This window comes from Entelurus aequoreus, linkage group LG24 (assembly GCF_033978785.1).
Source record: "Entelurus aequoreus isolate RoL-2023_Sb linkage group LG24, RoL_Eaeq_v1.1, whole genome shotgun sequence".
Taxonomy (NCBI): domain Eukaryota; kingdom Metazoa; phylum Chordata; class Actinopteri; order Syngnathiformes; family Syngnathidae; genus Entelurus; species Entelurus aequoreus.
The window spans coordinates 39,484,681-39,507,260 of NC_084754.1; the positions used below are offsets into that span (position 1 = coordinate 39,484,681).

General features: G+C 37.6%; 2 protein-coding genes across 3 annotated transcripts in view; one reads left to right on the top strand and one right to left on the bottom strand.

The window, feature by feature from the left end:
- The window catches only part of rbm28 (RNA binding motif protein 28), a 40,987-nt gene extending 25,532 nt beyond the window's left edge, over positions 1-15,455 (top strand). The window contains exons 16-20 of the mRNA XM_062035234.1: positions 269-343; positions 440-524; positions 2,102-2,237; positions 4,677-4,791; positions 15,143-15,455. Coding sequence (XP_061891218.1) covers positions 269-343; positions 440-524; positions 2,102-2,237; positions 4,677-4,791; positions 15,143-15,280 — 549 coding nt within the window. The 3' untranslated portion in view covers positions 15,281-15,455. The remainder of the gene's footprint in view (positions 1-268; positions 344-439; positions 525-2,101; positions 2,238-4,676; positions 4,792-15,142) is intronic.
- LOC133641482 (leptin-like) lies at positions 14,838-19,179 on the bottom strand. 2 transcript variants are annotated; one of them, XM_062035236.1, is made up of 3 exons: positions 19,135-19,179; positions 16,165-16,335; positions 14,838-16,088 (listed from the first exon to the last, which is right to left on the bottom strand). In XM_062035236.1, exons 2-3 carry the CDS (start codon positions 16,315-16,317, stop codon positions 15,756-15,758), a joined length of 486 nt encoding a protein of 161 aa, XP_061891220.1. In that variant the 5' UTR covers positions 16,318-16,335; positions 19,135-19,179; the 3' UTR covers positions 14,838-15,755. The 2 variants fall into 2 exon arrangements, with proteins under 2 accessions (XP_061891220.1, XP_061891219.1); XM_062035235.1 differs by lacking the exon at positions 19,135-19,179 and having other exon boundaries at positions 16,165-16,592.
- Between the last annotated feature and the right edge of the window lie 3,401 nt (positions 19,180-22,580).

Sequence of the window (22,580 nt, forward strand, 5' to 3'; positions counted from 1 at the left end):
CAAATCAGTCAAATGTTGCCGTATCCGTAATACGCCGATAGGGAGAAGTTTGTATTTACACGATGAGTCGGGTGTGTTTTGACCTCCACCGAACCCCTGAGGCCGACTCACCGAACCCCTAGGGTTCGATCGAATCCAGGTTAAGAACCACTGACTTAGATATAGGGTTTCACTATGCAAAGCGCTTTGAGTCACTAGAGAAAAGTGCTATATAAATATAATTCACAATTCACTAATTTCTACCTTTGCATTTTGTGTCACACTCTAGAGACCCATTGTCGAGTTTTCTCTGGAGGATTCCCGGAAGCTCAAAATAAAAGAAATACGACATCAAAAAAACAAGGTAGGCTTTTATCCATCTGCTTGTTTATATGTTTGAAAGGTCCCTTTAACTTTGGATAACATCTAAACTGTTGTTTGTTTTCCTGCATGTTTTTAGTCTGAACAGTTTAAAAAACAGAGTGGCAAAGGCAGCACGGTGTCTCAGCCCCAGACAAGCAGAGACAGCAAAGGAAGCATACAAGGTGATACTCAAATGTCTTCAATGCAGCAGACTGGAAAGATCAAATCTATAAATCATATATTTATCTAATGGGGCTTTTGTTTGGATGCTTAGACACTGTACGGACAAAAGTACAGAGGCAATTCATTTATCAATAGGGTTTCATCTTATTCCTTCCAACAATAAATCTTGGACATATAATTATTATTAGGGTTGTACGGTATACCGGTACTAGTATAGTATCACGGTACTAATGAATCAAAAACGGTACTATACTCTGTTTGAGAACTACTGGTTCACTATTTTTTGTATTTTTTTTTTTAACGGGCATGACGGTGTGCCGTCACGTCATGACATTGCTGGTTTTACGAGCAGGGGAGCATGTTCGGCAGCGCACAATCACAGAGTACTTACAAGCAGACACAGTGTGTAGACAGAAAAGGGAGAATGGACGCATTTTGGCCTAAAAAGTGACGATAAAGGTAAAGTTATAGCACTGAAACGCCCTTAGGAAGAGGTGCTTTAAGACATGGCTAGCTAGCGAGCAGCTAACATCCATCCGCAGTCGGCAGTGTTTTAGTTACTTCTATATCACTATTCCTCGCCTTAATGGTGACAAATAAAGTACGTTTCTTACAAGTATCATCCCTGCAGGACGAGGAATGGCTAAACATGCTTCACTACACACTGTAGGAGGATACAATAGCTCACCAGCGTCACCGCTAACAAAAGATAGCGCCCCTGAATGTAAACAAATGCCATGGGTGGATCTACACCTGCCATCTACTGTAATGATACCAAGTACAAGAGCGTATCTAGTCAATACTACTATGATTATATCTATAGTTTTTATCGTCACAAAATATTTTTTCCTTTTTTAAAAATTCATATTATGTTTATAAAGTCTTGAAATATGTCCCTGGACACATGAGGACTTTGAATATGACCAATGTATGACTGATATTTAAATTTGTGGTATCATCCAAAACTAATGTAAAGTATCAAAGAATAGAAGAGAAGAATAAGTGATTATTACATTTTAACAGAAGTGTAGATAGAACATGTTGAAACAGAAAATAAGCAGATATTAACAGTAAATTAACAAGTAGATTAATAATAATTTTTTACAGCTTGTCCATCATAATGTTGACAAAATAATAGGTAGATAAATCACACAATATGTTACTGCATATGTCAGCAGACTAATTAGGAGCCTTTGTTTGTTTACTTACTACTAAAAGACAAGTTGTCTAGTATGTTCACTATTTTATTTAAGGACAAAATTATTCTTCAATTGCAGCAAAAAACATATGTTTAATGTACCGTAAGATTTTTTGTTAAAATAAAGCCAATAACGCCATTTTTTGTGGTCCCCTTTATTTAAAAAAGTAGCGAAATACAGTTTGGTACCGTACCAAAATATTGGTATCGGGACTACCCTGGATGTATGATCCTATTTAGGCAGCAAATGATGTTCTTATTGGTATATGGGCCAGTTATCCCAATACTTACAGTAAGTCTAAATAGACCAATGTTACTCTCTTGACTAACTCTGGCATTGTTCCTGGTACTCCTCAGTCAACTTTTTGTGTTCCTCAGCTCCTCATCACAACCAAAGTTCCGGCAAACACAGCGGTTTCCAGACCAAGCCCGAGGTGGAGCACGTCGATTTGGAGAATGGAAGGAAACGGAGGAAAGTTCTAGCGTTCCCTTCCCACCGTGGACCGAAGATCAGGTACAGCTGTGATACTTTTTTATGTAAATGTATGCAGTGCATCCCCGCATATTCGTCATTTAGCATTTGGGTCCCATCAAATTTGTGAATTTTGGGGGGGAAAAAACGTCAAAACATTACAGTAGTACCTCAACTTACAAGCTTAAAAATTAAACCAAGATCATGAAACACGAGCAAAAAAGGGAACTCACTGCACATTAAGAGGTCTAAAAGAAGCACTAAACTCAAAATCCATTTAATCAGTGCTTGCCCCACCCAAAACAGCACAACTTTAACATAAAACGTGAAACAAACTTTTAAATAAGAAATCTTGTTTGAAAACAATACAATATATTGTATTACAATAGTTTGATGTAACATTAATGTACTACATTTTACTTGGAGAGTAGGCTTCTACAGTATCTCCTTCCATTTGCTACTCTGTCAGACACAACATCAGCAGCTTTTCCATAGTTTCATGGATACATGTCTGCCATTTAGATATTATTCTAACATTCTTGGCCCGCATTAGACTCATTCTGCTCCAGTATGGTGCCGACCAGAAGTGATAACTGTGACTCTAATTTGTTTGAGAAGTCTGCCACATGCTCTTGTCACGTTTTTGATGATTTCTTTCTTTAATTCATTGAATATCATCCACTTCTTCTTCTCAGCACTGTCCTTCACACTCACTGTCTTCCTTCCTATGGTTGGAAAATAAAGTTATGTCCATCTTCAGCTATAAGTTAATGCTAGCTAATGAGACCACATGTTTGGGCGGATTTTACTGGGTTTTATTTGCTACGCCAATTAATGGGGTGATGCTTGTAATTAAAATGTTTTGCTTGCAACTGGAAGCATACAATAAAAGACAGCTCTTATCTCAAAAGACACTTTAGTGCACTCTTAAGTTGAGGTACCACTGTATTTAGTTAGTTTCATTGTCATCTCTGCATGGATGTATTTTTTGCCACACGTGTCCGTCACCATGAATTGGTAATCATTTTTAAGTATGTGTTTAGTAGGGGTGTAACGGTACACAAACATTTCGGTTCGGTACGTACCTCGGTTTAGAGGTCACGGTTCGGTTCATTTTCGGTACAGTAAGAAAAGAACAAAATATAAATTTTTTGGTTATTTATTTACCAAATTTGTAAACAATGGCATAACATACATATACACACAGGGTCCATTGCCAGGGTTAATGTGGTCAACATATATACAATAAAAACTAAATAAGATAAGGCTCAGAATGGTTTCTTAACAAAACCTTTCTACATAAAAAGTGCTTTTTTTGATTGATTGATTGAGACTTTTATTAGTAGATTGCAGAGTACAATACATATTCCGTACAATTGACCACTAAATGGTAACACCCCAATAAGTTTTTCAACTAATTAAGATTATGTCTTGGAGTCTTTGCATATGTGATACTTAACTATAATTATTTAATCTGTATTTATATTGACAAATGTGTTGTTTTGACTGCAATATTGTTCAATTCTAAGCCAGGACGCTTATTATGTATGTCTAGCTTGTAAGGATGTAACAGTATCAAAATCTCACGTTCCGTTATTATAACGGTATTGGCCACAGTACGATATAATTGTGGTATATGACCAAAAAAAAAGATTTTAAAATGCGGTGGCAGGAATTTTTATGATAAACACACTTAATGTAATTGAACACACACATAATGCTAAAATGTTCTAATCATATTTATTACTACACACAATTATTTTTAAGTGCAAAGAACTGTGCGGGAACATCCACTGTCTCTCTTATCATTTACTTTTAGAGAAGCAGTGTCCTCTACAGTGGACATTTTTTCTATCAGTTATGAAAATGCAGATTCTCAGAAAAGTTAACTCACGGTTTAACTTTAATAATGTAAATACCTCACAAATTGACTTTATCTTTTCCGGGTGATGGTAGCTTATCAAGTTGTTCGGTGTGCAGTGCCCGCACCCGAGTCTGTGGCGCCACAAAGGTTATGTTTTCGCCAGTTGTTGTTTGTCTGTTAACAACATAACGTTGAAAGTTATGAACGGATTTTAAACTTGTTCATACAAGTTTAGTTTGGGTAATGTCATTTCTTAATGGAGAAAGACGTTATTGCCTGTTGTTTTCTTAGTAGTATTTAAGCTAGCGAGCTTGCGCCTGTCTGTCCGTGAGTTTTATCAAAGTGCGACGATCAATCACGTTTTTTTAGATGATTTGAATTTAAAATGGTAATGCGTTGGGAGTTTTACCACGGTTATCATTAATACTATTTATCGTTACATCCGTGTATGTGACAGTCAACTATGTTACAATCCTCAAAACTTGCAGCGAGATGGACACAAACTAATGTCGTAAAATTGGAATTAACGTGTGGATTTTGTAGTAGAAACACCTTCTCAGAGACAGCTAGCTGGGACGACCAGTTTACCATTTACTAACGGTGACTTCTTTTCTCAGGATGCGGGACAAAGGGAAGCAGAGGGTTCCGCCCCCCAAGAAGGCTCAGCAAGGAGGCAGAAGGAAGGAACGGCAAAAACGACAAATGGAAAAGCCCACACAGCCAAGAAATCAGGTTAGTTTCCAGAATGTGTGTATATGTGTGTATAAATAGGGATGATGTTTCATAAGAAATTATCGAGTTCGAGCCTATTATCGAATCCTCTTATCGAACCGATTCCTTATCGATTCTCTTATCGAGTCCAGATAGGTTGTTGTATATGGAAAAAACACACAATATTTGGTTTAACAAAAGCTCACTTTTATTACCGTATTTCCTTGAATTGGCGCAGGGAATATAGTATTCGCACGTCTAGAATTACTGCCGGGTCAAACTCGTTTCTCAAAATAATTAACGCATGCTTGGCCTTATCGCCGGTTTATTATTGAAGCTGGATCAAATTCGTTTCGCAAAATATTAATTTTATTATCGCATGTCTATAATTTTCGCCGGGTCAAACTCGTTTCGCAAAATATTTAGCATATGGCTAGAACTTCCACCGGGTCAAATTCGTTACGTCACGAGTGACGCATCTGTCCTCATTTTCAAAATGGAGGAAGCTGCTTTCAGTAGTTTACAATCGCACAAAGGAAAAAAGATAAAGAGCTTTTCAGTAGGATTTAAGGTCCAAGCTATTGAATACCGGTACAGTATGCTAAAGAGAACAGTAAGCATCTATGTTTTATTAATATACCGTAGCTGCGTGTGTGAAATACTGTATAAGTCATTAAATGACTCCCGCCTCCTGGTGGTAGAGGGCGCTGCCGCGCTAGTGATCCTTCTTGCGACTTCCGGTACTGCAGAAGAAGTGAACACACGCAGCAAGAGATTTTTTTTTTTTCCTCTGCCTGAACTTTTAACATGGACGATTACATACCGGTATCTAAAATAAAACAGTTTTCTAGACTGGACTTTCAATGGAAGCAGGAGGTAATAATTAAAGGAATATCTCCATCGAAACAGAGACTTTTAAAACTGAAGAAAGAAAATAAGGAAGACTTCTATAAACAAGTTATCGATGCTTTTGGTCAGAAGGAGCTGCAAATGGACTCCATTTATAAGTACAGGTAAGACCATAATAACGTTTTTTTTAATTAAATGTGCTTTTCATGATGGTATGCTTACATCACACTCAAAGCGCACGCCTAAATTTTATGGATTCCTTTTGGTAAACGCCGGAGTGAGAAGAGGTTTTAAAATAATTACCGCATGCACGGCCATCCCGCCGGTTTCCGGTAAACGCAGGAGTGACAGGAGGTTTTAAATTAATTAACGCCCCTGCGGCTATTCAAGGAAATACGGTATATAAGAAAAAAATTAAATCTAATAAATAAATAAATATTGACTGTTACCCCCCTAAAAAAAATATAAAATAAATAAATATTGACTGTTGTTACCCAAAGTATATTAAGTGGGATTTTTCAGAAAAACAAATATATACAGTAACACAAAAACAACCTGTCTCTGTGATCACTATAGGTGTATAAATAATAATATAGTGTTAAATAAAATCAGTCCCTTGGGCACAAAACTGAAAATAATACAGCTCTCCAAAAAGTGCACTTCTGCTGCTATTTGACATAACTGTTTGTTATGATGCTTTGACATTTTTACACTTTATTTCTTTATTGAAAGAAAATTCTATGAAGAGAAAAGTTGTTTGCAAATGTGGTTACAATGCTAAAAAATGAAAAGTTAAAGCTAAAAAAAGAAATACACTTTATTGAGTTAACATTATTTCTTTATAGGGGGAAAGATGTGATGTTATGAGCTAGGCTAGGAATATAACAACTACACTACCCAGCCTGCAACAGGAGTGACGAGCATGCGCGGTAGCCCCGAAAAGCGTTGTTGCATGTCGTCACGTAAGAATGAGGTTATGAGCACGCTGTGAAAGTAAACGTCAAGAACTCAGCCAACACGCCTCGTCTGCATTATTTATAATTAGACAGACAACACATATACAGTGTGATTTTGTTTTGTTTACAAGGAAAGAAAAACAAAAGTTAAAAAAGGGAGATCATGTCATATATGTTGTGTATATATATATGTATGTGTTGCTTTAAGAACGTTGCGACAGCTGCCGTAAAGGAGGTGCGTTGCTAGCCTGGTTGCTATGTTTCCGGTTGGTCGTAAAAGTGTTCGTCATGTGTTTGTACTCTGCTCAAATCTCTCAGTAAAGTTATTCATTGGATTATACCTTTTGTTTTGAACTTTATTACACCTTGGAGCGCGGTCCATTGTTTTTCCTGCTTTCGGTATCTGCGCCTAATGACTGAGCTACGTGACGTCATTTCTTGTGATGTCCCACGGGGCATTTCTGGTCGGGACGGGAGTCGTTCCGAGGGATTCGAATAAAGAACCAACTCTTTTTCTTTACTATAGTGGTCTCGATAACGGGTACCGGTTCTCAAAAATGGATTCGAGTCCGAGGACTCGGTTCTTTTCTTATCGAACAGCCGGGAAAACCGGTTTCGAGTATCATCCCTATGTGTAGATAAAATAAAAATGTGTGTAAAAACTAGAAGTAAGACCGCGAAAAACAACAGTAAGTTTACACTGGTAATCAATTTGTCTATATGATTTAAAAGGCAAGTATAGTTGAGAAAACTATTTAAAGGGTTTGTTTACGACCTTTACGCAGATGCTTAGAGAGCCCTAATTTTCTAATGTATTTGAAGCATTATATCCCGCCCTCTTAAGGCTTTCAGCACGGAATGACATAGCTACGCCTGAACGTAACACGTGCACGCTCATTGGCGTTGTGTGTTGTCATCTAATGATTGTGATCTGAATGGCTAACATTAGCTATCCTTGCTTGTATATTGTTTATTCTAGCATAACAACAACATGACTGCAAATTGTTTATTGCGTCTCTTGGACTGCTTTTTGTGTATGTGCCGTAAGTGACGAGCTTGAACGCCAAACACATTCCTCGGGCTGACAAGCAGTTTTTATTCATTATAATTAGTAATTGTGAAAATGATAGACATTTTAAAAAAGTACCGTATTTTCCGGACCGTAGGGCGTACCGGACTATAAGACGCACTGCCGATGAATGGTCTATTTTTTAAAATGTTTTTTCATATATTAGACCAGGGGTCGGCAACCTTTACCACTCAAAGAGCCATTTTGGCAAGTTTCACAAATTAAAGAAAGTAATGGGAGCCACAAAAAAAATTTTTAAATTTAAAATGAAAAACACCGCATACAAAGCTTAAATGCTTTGTGCTATGTTAACCAGGGGTCTCCGACACACGCATCGGCACGCACTTTAATGTGGAAAATTGATGTTAGTGCAGCCCGCGAGTTTTGAATGAATGTCGCTTGATAGCGTCATACTTGCCAACCCTCTCATTTTTCCCGGGAGACTCCCGAATATCAGAGCGTGATGACACTGCATTTGGCGCCCTCTACAGTCTGCCCTAACAATGTACCTGCTCGACCACATGTAGAATGCAGTTTCAGCTTGCTCACGTAAGTGACAGCAAGGCGTACTAACTCAGCAGCCACACATCTTACACTGACGGTACCAATACCCAGAATCCCATGCAGCCCTAACTCTTCCGCTCAACCAACGCACGGAGAGGGGGGCGGGGGGGGGGGTTGATGTGGGGGGATTTGGTGGTAGCGGGGGTGTATAATGTAGACCGGAAGAGTTAGGGCTGCATGGGATTCTGGGTAATGGTTGTGTTGTGTTTATGTTGTGTTACGGTGGGATGTTCTCCAGAAATGTGTTTTTCATTCTTTTTTGGTGTGGGTTCAGAGTGTGGCGCATATTTGTAACGTAACAATGTTAAAGTTGTTTGATACGGCTACCGTCAGTGTAAGCTGTGTGGCTGATGAGTAAGTATGCTTTGCTGTCTCCTGTGTGTGCAAGTAATAACAACATGCAACATGTGGCTGGACTGGCACGCTGTATGTAAATGCTATAGAGGACAATTACTGCAGTGCAATTAGGGCACGCCCTTTATTTAGTAATCAGAGTGTAAATTGGATTATTTTTTCCCTGGGAGTAATCTATGAGAGACACTGAGATCCATAAGTCTCCTGGGAAAATCGGGGGGGTCGGCATGTATGTAGCTGAGCCGCATCAGAGTGGTCAAGGAGCCGCATGCGGCTCCGGAGCCGCGGGTTGCCGACCCCTGTATTAGACGCACCGGATTATAGGGTGCATTAAAGGAGTCATATTAGTATTCTTTTTTTCTAAATGTAAAATACTTCATTGTGGTCTACATTAGGGCTGCAGCAACTAATTGATTAAAATTGATTATAAAAATAGTTGGCGATTAATTTAGTCATCGATTCGTTGGATTTATGCTATGCGCATGCACAGAGGCTACTTTTAAAAAAAAATTTAATTTTTATTTTTTTAATAAACCTTTATTTATAAACTGCAACATTTACAAACAGCTGAGAAACAATAATCAAAATAAGTATGGTGCCAGTATGCTGTTTTAAAAAAAAATAAAATACTGGAAAGGATAGAAATGTAATGTCTCTTTTATCCGACTATTAATCAATTAATCGAAGTAATAATCGGCAGATTAATCGATTATCAAATTAGTTGTTAGTTGCAGCCCTAGTCTACATAACATGTGATGGTGGTTCTTTGGTCAAAATGTTGCATAGATGATGTTTTACACATCATCTTCAAGCCACTTTCTGACAGTCGCTTCCGGATGCGCCGTTTTGTGGGCGGTCTTATTTCCGTGGCTCGCCTTCGACAGCGTCTTCTCCCCGTCATCTTTGTTGTAACGGTGTAGCGTGCAAGGACGGGGGTGGAAGAAGTGTCAAAAGATGGAGCTAACTGTTTTAATGACATTCACACTTTACTTCCATCAATAACGGAGCAGCATCTCCTCATTTGGAAACAACAACACCGGAAATGTGTCCCGTGAAAAAACATCCGACCGGAACTCTAATCCTTCCTTAGTTGGGTGAATAAGGAATACGCCGGTATGTTTTAGTGCTTTCATGGCGAATTAAATGACAAGTACGTTTCTTACAAGTATCATTATCACTGCAGGACGAGGAATAGCTAAACATGCTTCACTACACGCGAGAGCTCACCGGCGTCACAATGTAAACAAACACCATGGGTGGATCTACACCTGACATCCACTGCAGTGATACCAAGTACAGGAGCGTATCTAAGTCGAGGGAGTCGATACTATGATTATATCCATATTTTTTATCGTCACAAAATCTTTTTTTCTTTTAAAAAAAATGTATATTATGTTTATAAACTCTGGAAATATGTCCCTGGACACATGAGGACTTTGAATATGACCAATGTATGATCCTGTAACTACTTGGTATCGGCTCGATACCCAAATTTGTGGTCTCATCCAAAACTAATGTAAAGTATCAAACAACAGAAGAATAAGCGATTATTACATTTTAACAGAAGTGTAGATAGAACATGTTGAAACAGCATAAGCAGATATTAACAGTAAATGAACAAGTAGATTAATAATACATTTTTACAGTTTGTCCTTAATAATGTTGACAAAACTGCAACATTTACAAACAGCTGAGAAACAATAATCAAAATAAGTATGGTGCCAGATGCTGGTTTTTTTTCAATAAAATACTGGAAAGGATAGAAATGTAGTTTGTCTCTTTTATCCGACTATTAATCGATTAATCGAAGTAATAATCGACAGATTGACAAACTGTGCAATAGACTGCAACAGAGGCTATATTTCGACAGCGTCTTCTCCCCGTCATCTTTGTTGTAGCGGTGTAGCGTGCAAGGACGGGAGTGGAAGAAGTGTCAAAAGATGGAGCTAACTGTTTTAAAGGCGTACTGAAATGAATTTTTAAAATGTAAACGGGGATAGCAGATCCATTCTATGTGTCATACTTGATCATTTCGCGACATTGCCATATTTTTGCTGAAAGGATTTAGTATAGAACAACGACGATAAAGTTCGCAACTTTTGGTCGCTGATAAAAAAAAGCCTTGCCTATACCGGAAGTAGCGTGACGTCACAGAAGGAAGGATTCCTCACAATTCCCCGTTGTTTACAATGGAGCGAGAGAGATTCGGACCGAGAAAGCGACGATTACCCCATTCATTTGAGCGAGGATGAAAGATTCGTGGATGAGGAACGTTAGAGTGAAGGACTAGAGAGGCAGTGCAGGGTGTATCTTTTTTCGCTCTGACCGTAACTTAGGTACAAGGTCTCATTGAATTTCACACACTCTCCTTTTTCTATTTTGGATCACAGATTTGTATTTTAAACCACCTCGGATACTATATCCTCTTGAAAATGAGAGTCGAGAACGCGAAATGGACATTCACAGTGACTTTTATCTCCACGACAATACGTCGTTGACGCACTTTAGCTACGGAGCTAACGTGATAGCTTCGGGCTCAAATGCAGATAGAAACAAAATTTAAAAAAAACCCTGACTGGAAGGATAGACAGAAGATCAACAATACTATTAAACCATGAACATGTAAATACACGGTTAATAATTTCCAGCTTGGCGAATCTTAACAATTGAAGCTAACTTAGCTACGGAGCTAACGTGTTAGCATCAGGCTCAAATGCAGATAGAAACAAAATTTACAAAAACCCTGACTGGAAGGATAGACAGAAGATCAACAATACTATCAAACCATGAACACGGTTAATAATTTCCAGCTTGGCGAAGCTTAACAATTGAAGCTAACTACGGAGCGGCGGCGGGCGTTGTAGCTTTCGACGACACCCCGGCCGCCATCAGAGTCGGCAAGAAACATATATTTCCCCAAAGTTACGTACGTGACATGCACATAGCGACATGCACGTACGGGCAAGCGATCAAATGTTTGGAAGCCAAAGCTGTACTCACGGTAGTGCGTCTGCTATCCAGCTCAAACACAACACAACCTCCTGGTTCCGCTAATACACCGATCGCACCTACAACTTTCTTATTTGCAGTCTCCATTGTCCATTAAACAAATTGCAAAAGATTCACCAACACAGATGTCCAGAATACTGTGGAAGTGTTCGATGAAAACAGAGCAGTTTGTATGGTGACACATTTGGTACGAATACTTCCGTTGCCATCGTAACGTCACGCGCATACGTCATCATACGTAGACGTTTCCAACCAGAAGTTTAGCGGGAAATTTAAAATTGCACTTTATAAGTTAACCCGGCCGTATTGGCATGTGTTGCAATGTTAAGATTTCATCATTGATATATAAACTATCAGACTGCGTGGTCGGTAGTAGTGGCTTTCAGTTGGCCTTTAATGACATTCACACTTTACTTCAATCAATAACGGAGCAGCATCTCCTCATTTGGAAACAACAACACCGGAAATGTGTCCCGTGAAAAAACATCCGACCGGAACTCTAATCCTTCCTTCCTAGGGTGAATAAGGAATACGCCGGTATGTTTTAGCGCTTTTATGGCGAGTTAAATGACAAATATAAGTAAGAACTTTACAGTACTTTATATTAGAAATGGCAACAGCGGAGGATGAATGTCACATAACAAGAAGATAGAGAAAAAGAAGAAGCTTATCGACTACGGAGTCGGCACAGACATGTGCAATTTTTCAGGATTTATGCAGATCCCAAATACAGATCAGCAGGTACCAGAACGTAAGAAAAGTTGCTTTTGCATAATATTGCGAAACAAAACGCCAGATAATATGTCTTACCTTAAACACACACCATAATAACACTTGTATGTTTAATGCGCCGACAATCCATTAAGTGGTGCGGCTTCATAGCCTACCAAAGTCGTACTAAAACATTTTGACAGATTTTTGAGCGCCGTGTGTAATGTTCTATATTTTCAATGGAACATTTAAAATGTTGGTGTTTGCATGTTCTCCCCGTGACTGCGTGGGTTCCCTCCGGGTACTCCGGCTTCCTCCCACCTCCAAAAAACATGCACCTGGGGATAGGTTGATTGGCAACACTAAATTGGCCCGAGTATGTGAATGTGAGTGTGAATGTTGTCTATCTGTGCTGGCCCTGCGATGAGGTGGCGACTTGTCCAGGGTGTACCCCGCCTTCCGCCCGAATGCAGCTGAGATAGGCTCCAGCACCCAGCGCGACCCCAAAAGGGACAAGAGATAGAAAATGGATGGATGGTGTTGTTTACTTGAGACCCATCATAGTGCAGCCTACACTTATCTCTTATGTTTGACTGCCATCTACTGGTCACACTTATCATTACACCATGAACCAAATAAAATAGCTTCGAGGTCGGTAAGCTCAACCAAACTTATTCCTTACATTAGGCACACCGGGTTATAAGGTGCACTGTCGAGTTTTGAGGAAAAAAAAGAATTTTAAGTGCACCTTATAGTCCAGAAAATACAGTATATGTTTTACTAAACCATTCATGGTAACATTGCAAACAGCCTCTTTAAAGGCGTTGACTGTTTAATTTTGGTGTGAAGCTACAAAGCATCTGTATGCATAAATACGTCTCAATTATTCTACTTTAGTACTAATAATTATGTTAATATCATTTTTTTATTAGATTGTGATAATTGAAGCACAATCTGATCTGATCTGAGCACAAATGATCACAATATAAATAATAATAATGGTTATTGTTTTTAATCACTTTGAATTCTAGCCCACAACTTGTGTTTACATGTGTTCCCAAAGCAACTGGTGGTGCATTGATTAGTACATTTTTAAAAGTGTCATAATTCTTTGACATTCTTATAGGGTTGTACGTTATACCGGTACTAGTATAGTACAGCAATACTAATTAATCATATTCGGTACTATACCGCCTCTGAAAAGTACTGGTCCCCGCCCCCCCCCCCCCCCCCCCCCTTTTTTTTAACGGGCATGACGGCGTGTCGTCACGTTGCGACATTGCTGGTTTTACGAGCAGAGGGGCATGTTCGGCAGCGCACAATCACGGAGTACTTACAAGCTGACACAGTTTGTAGACAGAAAAGGGAAAACGGACCCATTTTGGCTTAAAAACTAAAAATAAAGGTGAAGTTATAACACTGAAACACCCTCAGGAAGAGGTGCTTTAAGACATGGCTAGCTAGCGAGCAGCTAACATCCATCCGCAGTCTGCAGTGTTTTAGCTACTTCTAAATCACTAATCCTGGCCTCCATGGCGACAAATAAAGTAAGTTTCTTACAGGTATCATTATCACTGCAGGACGAGGAATAGCTAAACATGCTTCACTACACACGAGAGCTCACCGGCGTCACAATGTAAACAAACACCATGGGTGGATCTACACCTGACATCCACTGTAATGATACCAAGTACAGGAGCGTATCTAAGTCGAGGGAGTCGATATTACTATGATTATATCAATATTTTTTATCGACACAAAATCTATTTTCCTTTTAAAAAAATGTTTATATTATGTTTATAAACTCTGGAAACATGTTCCTGGACACATGAGGACTTTGAATATGACCAATGTATGATCCTGTAAGTACCGAATTTTCCGCACTATAAGGCGCACCGGATTATAAGGCGCACCTTCAATGAATGGCCTATTTTAAAACGTGGTTCATATATAAGGCGCATAGAATAGACGCTACAGTAGAGGCTGGGGTTACGTTATGCATCCATTAGATGGAGCTGCGCTAAAGGGAATGTCAACAAAACAAATAGTGATTGTACTGACACTTCTACTTGCTGCTCTCTGTTCAACAGAGAGCAGCAGGTGCGCCTTATAGTGCGGAAAATACGGTACTTGGTATCGGATCGATACCCAAATTTGTGGTCTCATCCAAAACTAATGTAAAGTATCAAACAACAGAAGAATAAGCGATTATTACATTTTAACAGAAGTGTAGATAGAACATGTTGAAACAGAAAATAAGTACATATTAACAGTAAATGAACAAGTAGATTAATAATCAATTTTTACAGTTTGTCCTTAATAATGTTGACAAAATAATAGGTAGATAAATGACACAATATGTTACTGCATATGTCAGCAGACTAAATTAGGAGCCTTTGTTTGTTTACTTACTACTAAAAGACAAGTTGTCTAGTATGTTCACTATTTTATTTATGGATACAATTGTTCTTCGGTTACAATAAGAAACATATGTTTATTGTACCGTAAGATTTTTTGTTAAAAATAAAGCCAATAATGCCATTTTTTGTGGTACCCTTTATTTAGAAAAGTATCAAAATACATTCTGGTACTGGGACAACCGTACATTCTTATTATCGATGCACGCTGGCCAACTTATTAGGCACACTTTGAGTGGTTATATGTGTCACAAATGGTGCTTTTCAACTGGTAACTCTTTTCAGTTTTGATTGAGGCATTCCTTTCTCAGTGTTTACTACTGTGGTTGTGGTTAACAGTAGCGAGAGCTGTTATTGATATTTAACCCTTGTCACATTGCCTAATGAGATCAACCAGATATATTTGGTTATGTGCTTATTACTCGTATTGTTTTTTTTCCCAGAATATTAAAGCTCCAAAGAAGCACCAGAGGAAAGGTTCAGACCGTTTTGACAGCCTTGTGGAGCAGTACAAGAAGAAACTTCTCTCAAAAACGCAGAAAAACTCTGGTATGAGAAATAACAAGTGGTTCGATAGTTAATTTAAACGCAAAGTTTGTCGTCTGTACTCGAAGGCGACGTCAGTGATGCTGATTTTAATTATGGTGTTAAACTTTACAATATGATACCTCTGTAATTCACCATTTTGTCCCACCACCAGCAAAGCAAACTCATTTTGATTTTACTTGTAAGATTTTTATTAAATATATCAAAACAATTGGGTGTGCATTATTATCTATTATCTGTTTGTCTACAGTCATTTGAAAAACTCACTTTATGAAACATGTTTTTTTCTTAAATAGTTATCAATACAGTGTTTATAAAAAAAATACAGTACAAAAATATACAAAAGGCGCATTTAAAGGCTACAAACAGGAAGAGCTATGTGTGAATCTGTGATCTTTCCCAGCACAGATGAGCATTTGGAATTTACTGCGACTGTCTTTGCAGAAAAAGTAAATACAATATATAAATAAATCTGAGCATTTAAATACGTGTGCATTAAAGATGAGTTTTTCAGCATTTCTCCAGCTGGTCCATGTTGTGCAGCAGCTGACCGAGGAGCTCCTTCACTCTCATGAGCGCCTCCATGCTTACGGTGAGGACGAAGGCTCGCTGACTCTGCAGCCGCTGCAGTGGACCGGATACTGACGGCTTGGGCTTGGAGTCGCTGCAGTGACCCCGCCTCCACTGCACCAGGTAACCCTTTAGGGACGAGATGTCCGTCTTGACCTGGGACACGTTCAGGGAGTCCGAGATGAGGTCGTTGTAGCCGTCCAAGAGCGCCACCACCGAGGAGAGCCCGTCCAGTTGGTCCGCAGGCGACGCCAACGTCACGCCAGCAGGAGCCTGCGCCGAAATGGCAGCAATCAGTCAAGTTTGTCGCTTGACGTTTATTTAATGATGTTCATCCTGAGAGCGTTACCTGGATGTTTGTATTCAGCCTCACAACCAGCTGCTCGGCCATCCGCTTCACCTTGGATTTAATCCTCATGGCGTCCGTCGGCAGAGGCACAGCTGTGGTCATGCTCAACACGTGGGAGAAAGACACCAGGAAGGCCAAGGTGACGTAGTCCATGTTTGCTCACTTTATTTTCTGAGAGAAACACAAACATTAGATAGGATGCATGTCGTTTTGTTTCTTCCCTTCATCGCACGTCTTCCTGTCACGTCCGCTCATCAACACAACGCTGTGTTTGCAAATAATAGTCCAAGTACAAAGATCATGAACTGTCTAAATGCAGACATCTGCTGAGGTCTTGCTATCCTGATTTGGATTGTAGATAACCTTAGCACACAATGCATTACTGCAAAGTATTGTACCGTATTTTTCAGACTATAAGTTGCAGTTTTTTTCATAGTTTGGCCGGGGGTGCGACTTATACTCAGGAGCGACTTATGTGTGAAATTATTAACACATTAGCGTAAAATATCAAATAATATTATTTAGCTCATTCACGTAAGAGACTAGACGTATAAGATTTCATGGGATTTAGCGATTAGGAGTGACAGATTGTTTGGTAAACGTATAGCATGTTCTTTTTGTTATAGTTATTTGAATGACTCTTACCATAATATGTTACGTTAACATACCAGGCACGTTCTCAGTTGGTTATTTATGCTTCATATAACGTACACTTATTCAGCCTGTTGTTCACTATTCTTTATTTATTTTAAATTGCCTTTCAAATGTCTATTCTTGGTGTTGGATTTTATCAAATAAATTTCCCCAAAAAATGCGACTTATACTCCGGTGCGACTTATATATGTTTTTTTTCCTTCTTTATTATGCATTTTCGTCCGGTGCGACTTATACTCCGGAGCGACTTATACTCTGAAAAATACGGTAGTTATTAATATTACTAATAATTGTACTATTATTTTAATTAGTCATCCCTCGCCACGCTACGCTGCAAATATTGCGGTTTCACCACATTGCACATTTTCTTTCCTTTTTTTAAAGCATATTCTACAACAATTGCAGTTAAAATTAAGCATGACCAAGCTTTCAAGTTGCTAAATGAGTTAAAAATAGTAGTAATTGCCACAATGCATAAAGTCAGTGTTCAAAAACAAGAAAAAAAAAATACAAAAATTAGGGGTCTTTTATTTGAACTAAGCAAAATGATCTGCCAATAGAACAAGAAAATTTGGCTAGTCAAGACTTTCCAAAACAAGTAAAATTAGCTAACCTCAATGAACCCAAAAATACCTTAAAATAAGTATATTCCCACTAATAACTAGTGCACTTTTCTTGGTAGAAAAAAAGAGACCTTTTTGCTCAATATGTTGAAAAATATTCTTAAATGAAGTAAATGCTAGTGCCATTATCTTGACATAATGATGATCATGATTTTTTTTTCATGCTTGAAGTAATAAATTATTACTTTAAAAAATTAGTTTTATACTTATTTTTATAGTTGTATACTGTTAATGACACAGCTTTGCATCAGTTGATATTCTAGTTTTGCTCAATATAGGTCATAAAATCTCAGCAACAAGCTGAATATCTTACTGAGATCATTTAGGACCAAAACACTTAAAACAAGTAAAACACTCCAACATAAAATCTGCTTAGTGAGAAGAATTATCTTCTCAGACAGAAAATAAGCAAATATCACCCTTATTTGAGATATTTAATCTTACTTAGATTTCAGTTTTTGCAGTGCACTGGAGGAGACCAAACCAATCAGAGCGTGCTGTTCAGTATCATAGCCACTGATTGGCTCACCTCAGGCAGCATTATTATATTGCATTAAAATAATGTAAGGGTGACTAAAGGGTGATATTTCATGTCCAGAGGGCTCTCATGATGTTGAAAACAAATATTTAAGATTGATAATACACAAATAAAACAAGCAACCGGTTCCAAATGTGAAAATACTATTATCTGGTGCATGTAGCATGCATTTGTTTTTATTTTGATTCAGGATTCACAATTGAAATAAAAACAGATACTTTAAAATGGACCACACCAAGGTCCTGGAGTATACTATTTATTTGTCAAGAAAATAAGAAAATGCAGATTTCAATAATATATTTTATATACAGTACAAGCCAAAAGTTTGGACACACCTTCTCATTCAATGCATTTTCTTTATTTTCATGACTATTTACATTGTAGATTGTCACTGAAGGCATCCAAACTATGACTGAACACATGTGGAGTTATGTACTTAACAAAAAAAGGTGAAATAACCGAAACATGTTTTATATTCTAGTTTCTTCAAAATAGCCACCCTTTACTCTGATTACTTTTTCGCACACTCTTGGCATTCTCTCGGCGAGCTTCAAGAGGTAGTCACTTAAAATGGTTTTCACTTCACAGGTGTCATAGTTTTGATGCCTTCAGTGACAATCTACAATGTAAATAGTCATGAAAATAAAGAACATGCATTGAAATGAGAAGGTGTGTCCAAACTTTTGGCCTGGACTGTACATAAATATATTAACATCCTAAGAAGTATTACACTAATAAATACAATATTTTTTTTATTTTGTTTAATTTATAATATTTAGAAATACAAATTTAAAAGTAACACATATTCATAACAATGTTCAGGTAGAGAAATTATGTCATAAGTAGAACAGATCAAAAATGATTAATGACTTAAATCAGATTAGTTGAGCCAATTGAACATAAAACACTATCACGTGAGTCACATGACTACTTATCCACAGGCATGCAGAGTAATAAAGGAAATACCGGTAGTTTAAAAATGATGACATCGTTTCGTACTCACACTTTTACCCTAATAACTAATAGCTGATGTTGGTAACCGTAACCAACAAGGATGCTTTTACAGCTCAATCCAACATTTAAGCATCCCACAAAAGGCTTCATGTATTTTACAAACACACATTAAAATGTAGCTGAGAAGAAAGTTGCGCTTACCTTTACTTGGTTGTGTGTCCACTGTTAGGTGGCCATCAGCATATCTTATAGTGGTGGGATGTTGAGTCATCTCTTACTCATCTCTTTCCCCGACCCCCTTGTCCATCCCCTCACCTAGCTCTTCCCATCGCACCCCCTGGTTGTAATGCAGAGAGGGGCGGAGTAAATATAATAATAATAATATTATTATAATATAATAATACAACATTTTCGGAACAATTAACGCGCCATTTTTGAGTCACGAGTCAAAAATGCATCCAAATGCGTCCTTAATGTTCTTTGAAGAAGCATAGCTAATGGATTTCCAATGCCTATTTAACCCAAAACCTGCATTTTACATGAAGTCCTACTTCCAAATAATCACCGTACGTGTTTTATGCTGTGTTGACCTCCTCTGTCTGTGGCTCATTCTAAATATTGCCCAACGCCACTAGGTCAGTTCTATTTGTTTAGAAAGGAACTTCACACAAGTCACGTCGCTGAACTCTACCGTAGATTACCATTCAGGAATAATCTATCTACAATGTCAAAGATTGTTGAGTTATCAAATTAATTGTAATTGTATTTATTTGTTTTATTTCTGATATTATGTTTTCTATTGCATGTCTGCACCAGAGAAGGAGCTGTATTTAATCTCCTTGTGCATGCGTATAGTGACAATAAAATACATTTTGTTCTACAGTGGAGCGGCGTGGCTGGGTTGGTAGAGCGGCCGTGCCAACAACTTAAAGGTTCCAGGTTGGATCCCGGCTTTTGCCATCCCAGTCACAGCCGTTGTGTCCTTGGGCAAGACACTTAACCCACCTGCTCCCAAGCGCCACCCCACACTGTTTTAAATATGTAGATAATACATACATACATATGTGTGTGTGTATATATATATACGTGTATGTGTGTATATGTGTATGTATGTACCGGTATACATGGATGTATGTACTGTATGTATATATGTATATACGTGTATAGATATATGTGTATATGTATGTTTGTATGTATGTATACATGTATGTACTGTATATATATATGTGTATACATACGTATACATGTGTATATGTATGTAAATATGTGTACATGTATGTATATAAGTGTATATGTATGTATGTACTGTATGTATACATGTATGTATATATGTATTTATGTATATATATATGTGTATATATATATATTTATATGTATATATATATGTATATATATATGTGTATAGATATATATGTATATATATATGTGTATATATATATATATATATGTGTATATGTATATATATATGTGTGTGTGTGTATATATATATATATGTATATATATATATAGATACTAGGGCTGCAACTAACGATTAATTTGATAATCGGTTAATCTGTCGATTATTACTTCGATTAATCAATTAGTAATCGGGAAAAAGAGACAAACTACATTTCTATCCTATCCAGTATTTTATTGAAAAAAAACAGCATACTGGCACTATACTTATTTTGATTATTGTTTCTCAGCTGTTTGTAAATGTTGCAGCTTATAAATAAAGGTTTATTTAAAAAAAAAAAAAAAAATTAATCTAAAAAAAACCTAAAAACTCTGCGCATAGCATAGAGCCAACGAATCGATGACTAAATTAATCGGCAACTATTTTAATAATCGATTTTAATCGATGAGTTGTTGCAGCCTTAATAGAAACGTGTATATGTTTGTGCATGTGTATGTGTATGTATGTATATATATATGTATGTGCATGTGTATATGTATGTGTGTTTATGTGTGTATGTATGTATATGTATGTATATATATGTATGTACCTGTATGTATATGTGTAGAAATGTATGTATATATCTATGTATGAATATATGTACAAATGTACTGTATACATGTATACAATTATTTTGCATGTTTTTAATTACTTTACATTAGTTTATAAGAATGGTTGCCCCGGGAGATTTTCGGGAGGGGCACTGATATTCGGGAGTCTCCCGGGAAAATGGGGAGGGTTGGCAAGTATGACTGGGAGATGCAACTGCTCTGTACTTCTCCCTACGTCCATGTACCACTCCGTACAGCAGCGTTTTAAAAAGTCATACATTTTACTTTTTGAAGCCGATACCGATAATTTCCGATATTACATTTTAAAGAATTTATCGGCCGATAATAACATCTGTAATCTGGTGTCATACCTCCTAACTAGGTGTCCTTCACACCTACATTTCTGTCTAAGGTCTGTATTTGACACCATGTCCTTCTTTAACCTATCATTATTTCCATAGCCCGTTCCAGGTGTTTGGCACCATATGAGAGAACAAGTATGGTCAAATACCTGCCTCTTGAGGGAGATGGGGAGAGTAGACTCTCAAAAGATGTAGCTGAGTGAGCCAAACGTCACCCAACTCATCTGGATTCTTCTCTTCGCTGGTTTCATTGTTGAAGGTGATTTGCTTCCCAAGATGTTTATAGTGATCTACTGTTGGTCGTTTCTTTGGAGTTTGGGTTGTTGTTGCTCATCATGACTTAAGTTGTCTTCATGTCCATGTTAAAGCCTCTGCAAGATCCTGTAAGGATATCTTCGGCGAATCCAAAATGCGTGAGATATTCCCCGTCACCTCGGATTCCTTAGTCGCTCCAGTCAGTATTCTTGAACGCTTCCTCCTGAGCTGCGTAGTGAATAGCTAAACATCTTGTAGAGTTGAGCTAGTAAGCTGATAGGCCTGAAGTTCTTTATACCTTTCTGGAATATGAGAATGACTTTTGACTCGTTCCACTTAGAGCAGGGGTGTCAAACGTACGGCCCGAGGGCCGGATCAGGCCCGCAAACCGGTTTTATCCGGCCCGCGGGATGAGTTTGCCAAGTATAAAAATTAACCTGACCTTTTTGAATGAAAGAAACAGCTGTTCTAAATGTGTCCACTGGATGTCGCAATAGCAATTATTTGTATCTTTGTAGATGATGCTACATATGTACAAAATAAACCACATGATGTTAGTACATTAGTTGAGGAAAATGATCAAACTAAATAAATAACATACTGTAATTTGATTTTGATAAACATTTTTGGAAACACTTTAGAATGGGGAACATATTCACCATTGATTAGTTGCTTATTAAAGTAACAAAGACTTAATTTAGAGTTATTTGGACACTAGGGAAACATATAAGGGTTAGGGTTAGGGTTACTAATGAGCAATAATTCTGAGGTTATTGAGAGAAGACTCTTATTTAATGACTTACTGGTTGTATAATAAGGCCATGCAGAATAAGGCATTAATAAGTACTTAATAATGACTAATTAAGTCCCAATATGTTACTAATTTGCATGTTAATAAGCAATTAATTAATGGTGAATATGTGTTCCCCATACTAAAATGTTACCAATTTTTTTTATCTTGATTGAAAATTAACACCAATGAGTTGATTGATGAACATGATCATATAATTTGTTCAGAAAATATAAATAACGACAAATAAAGTA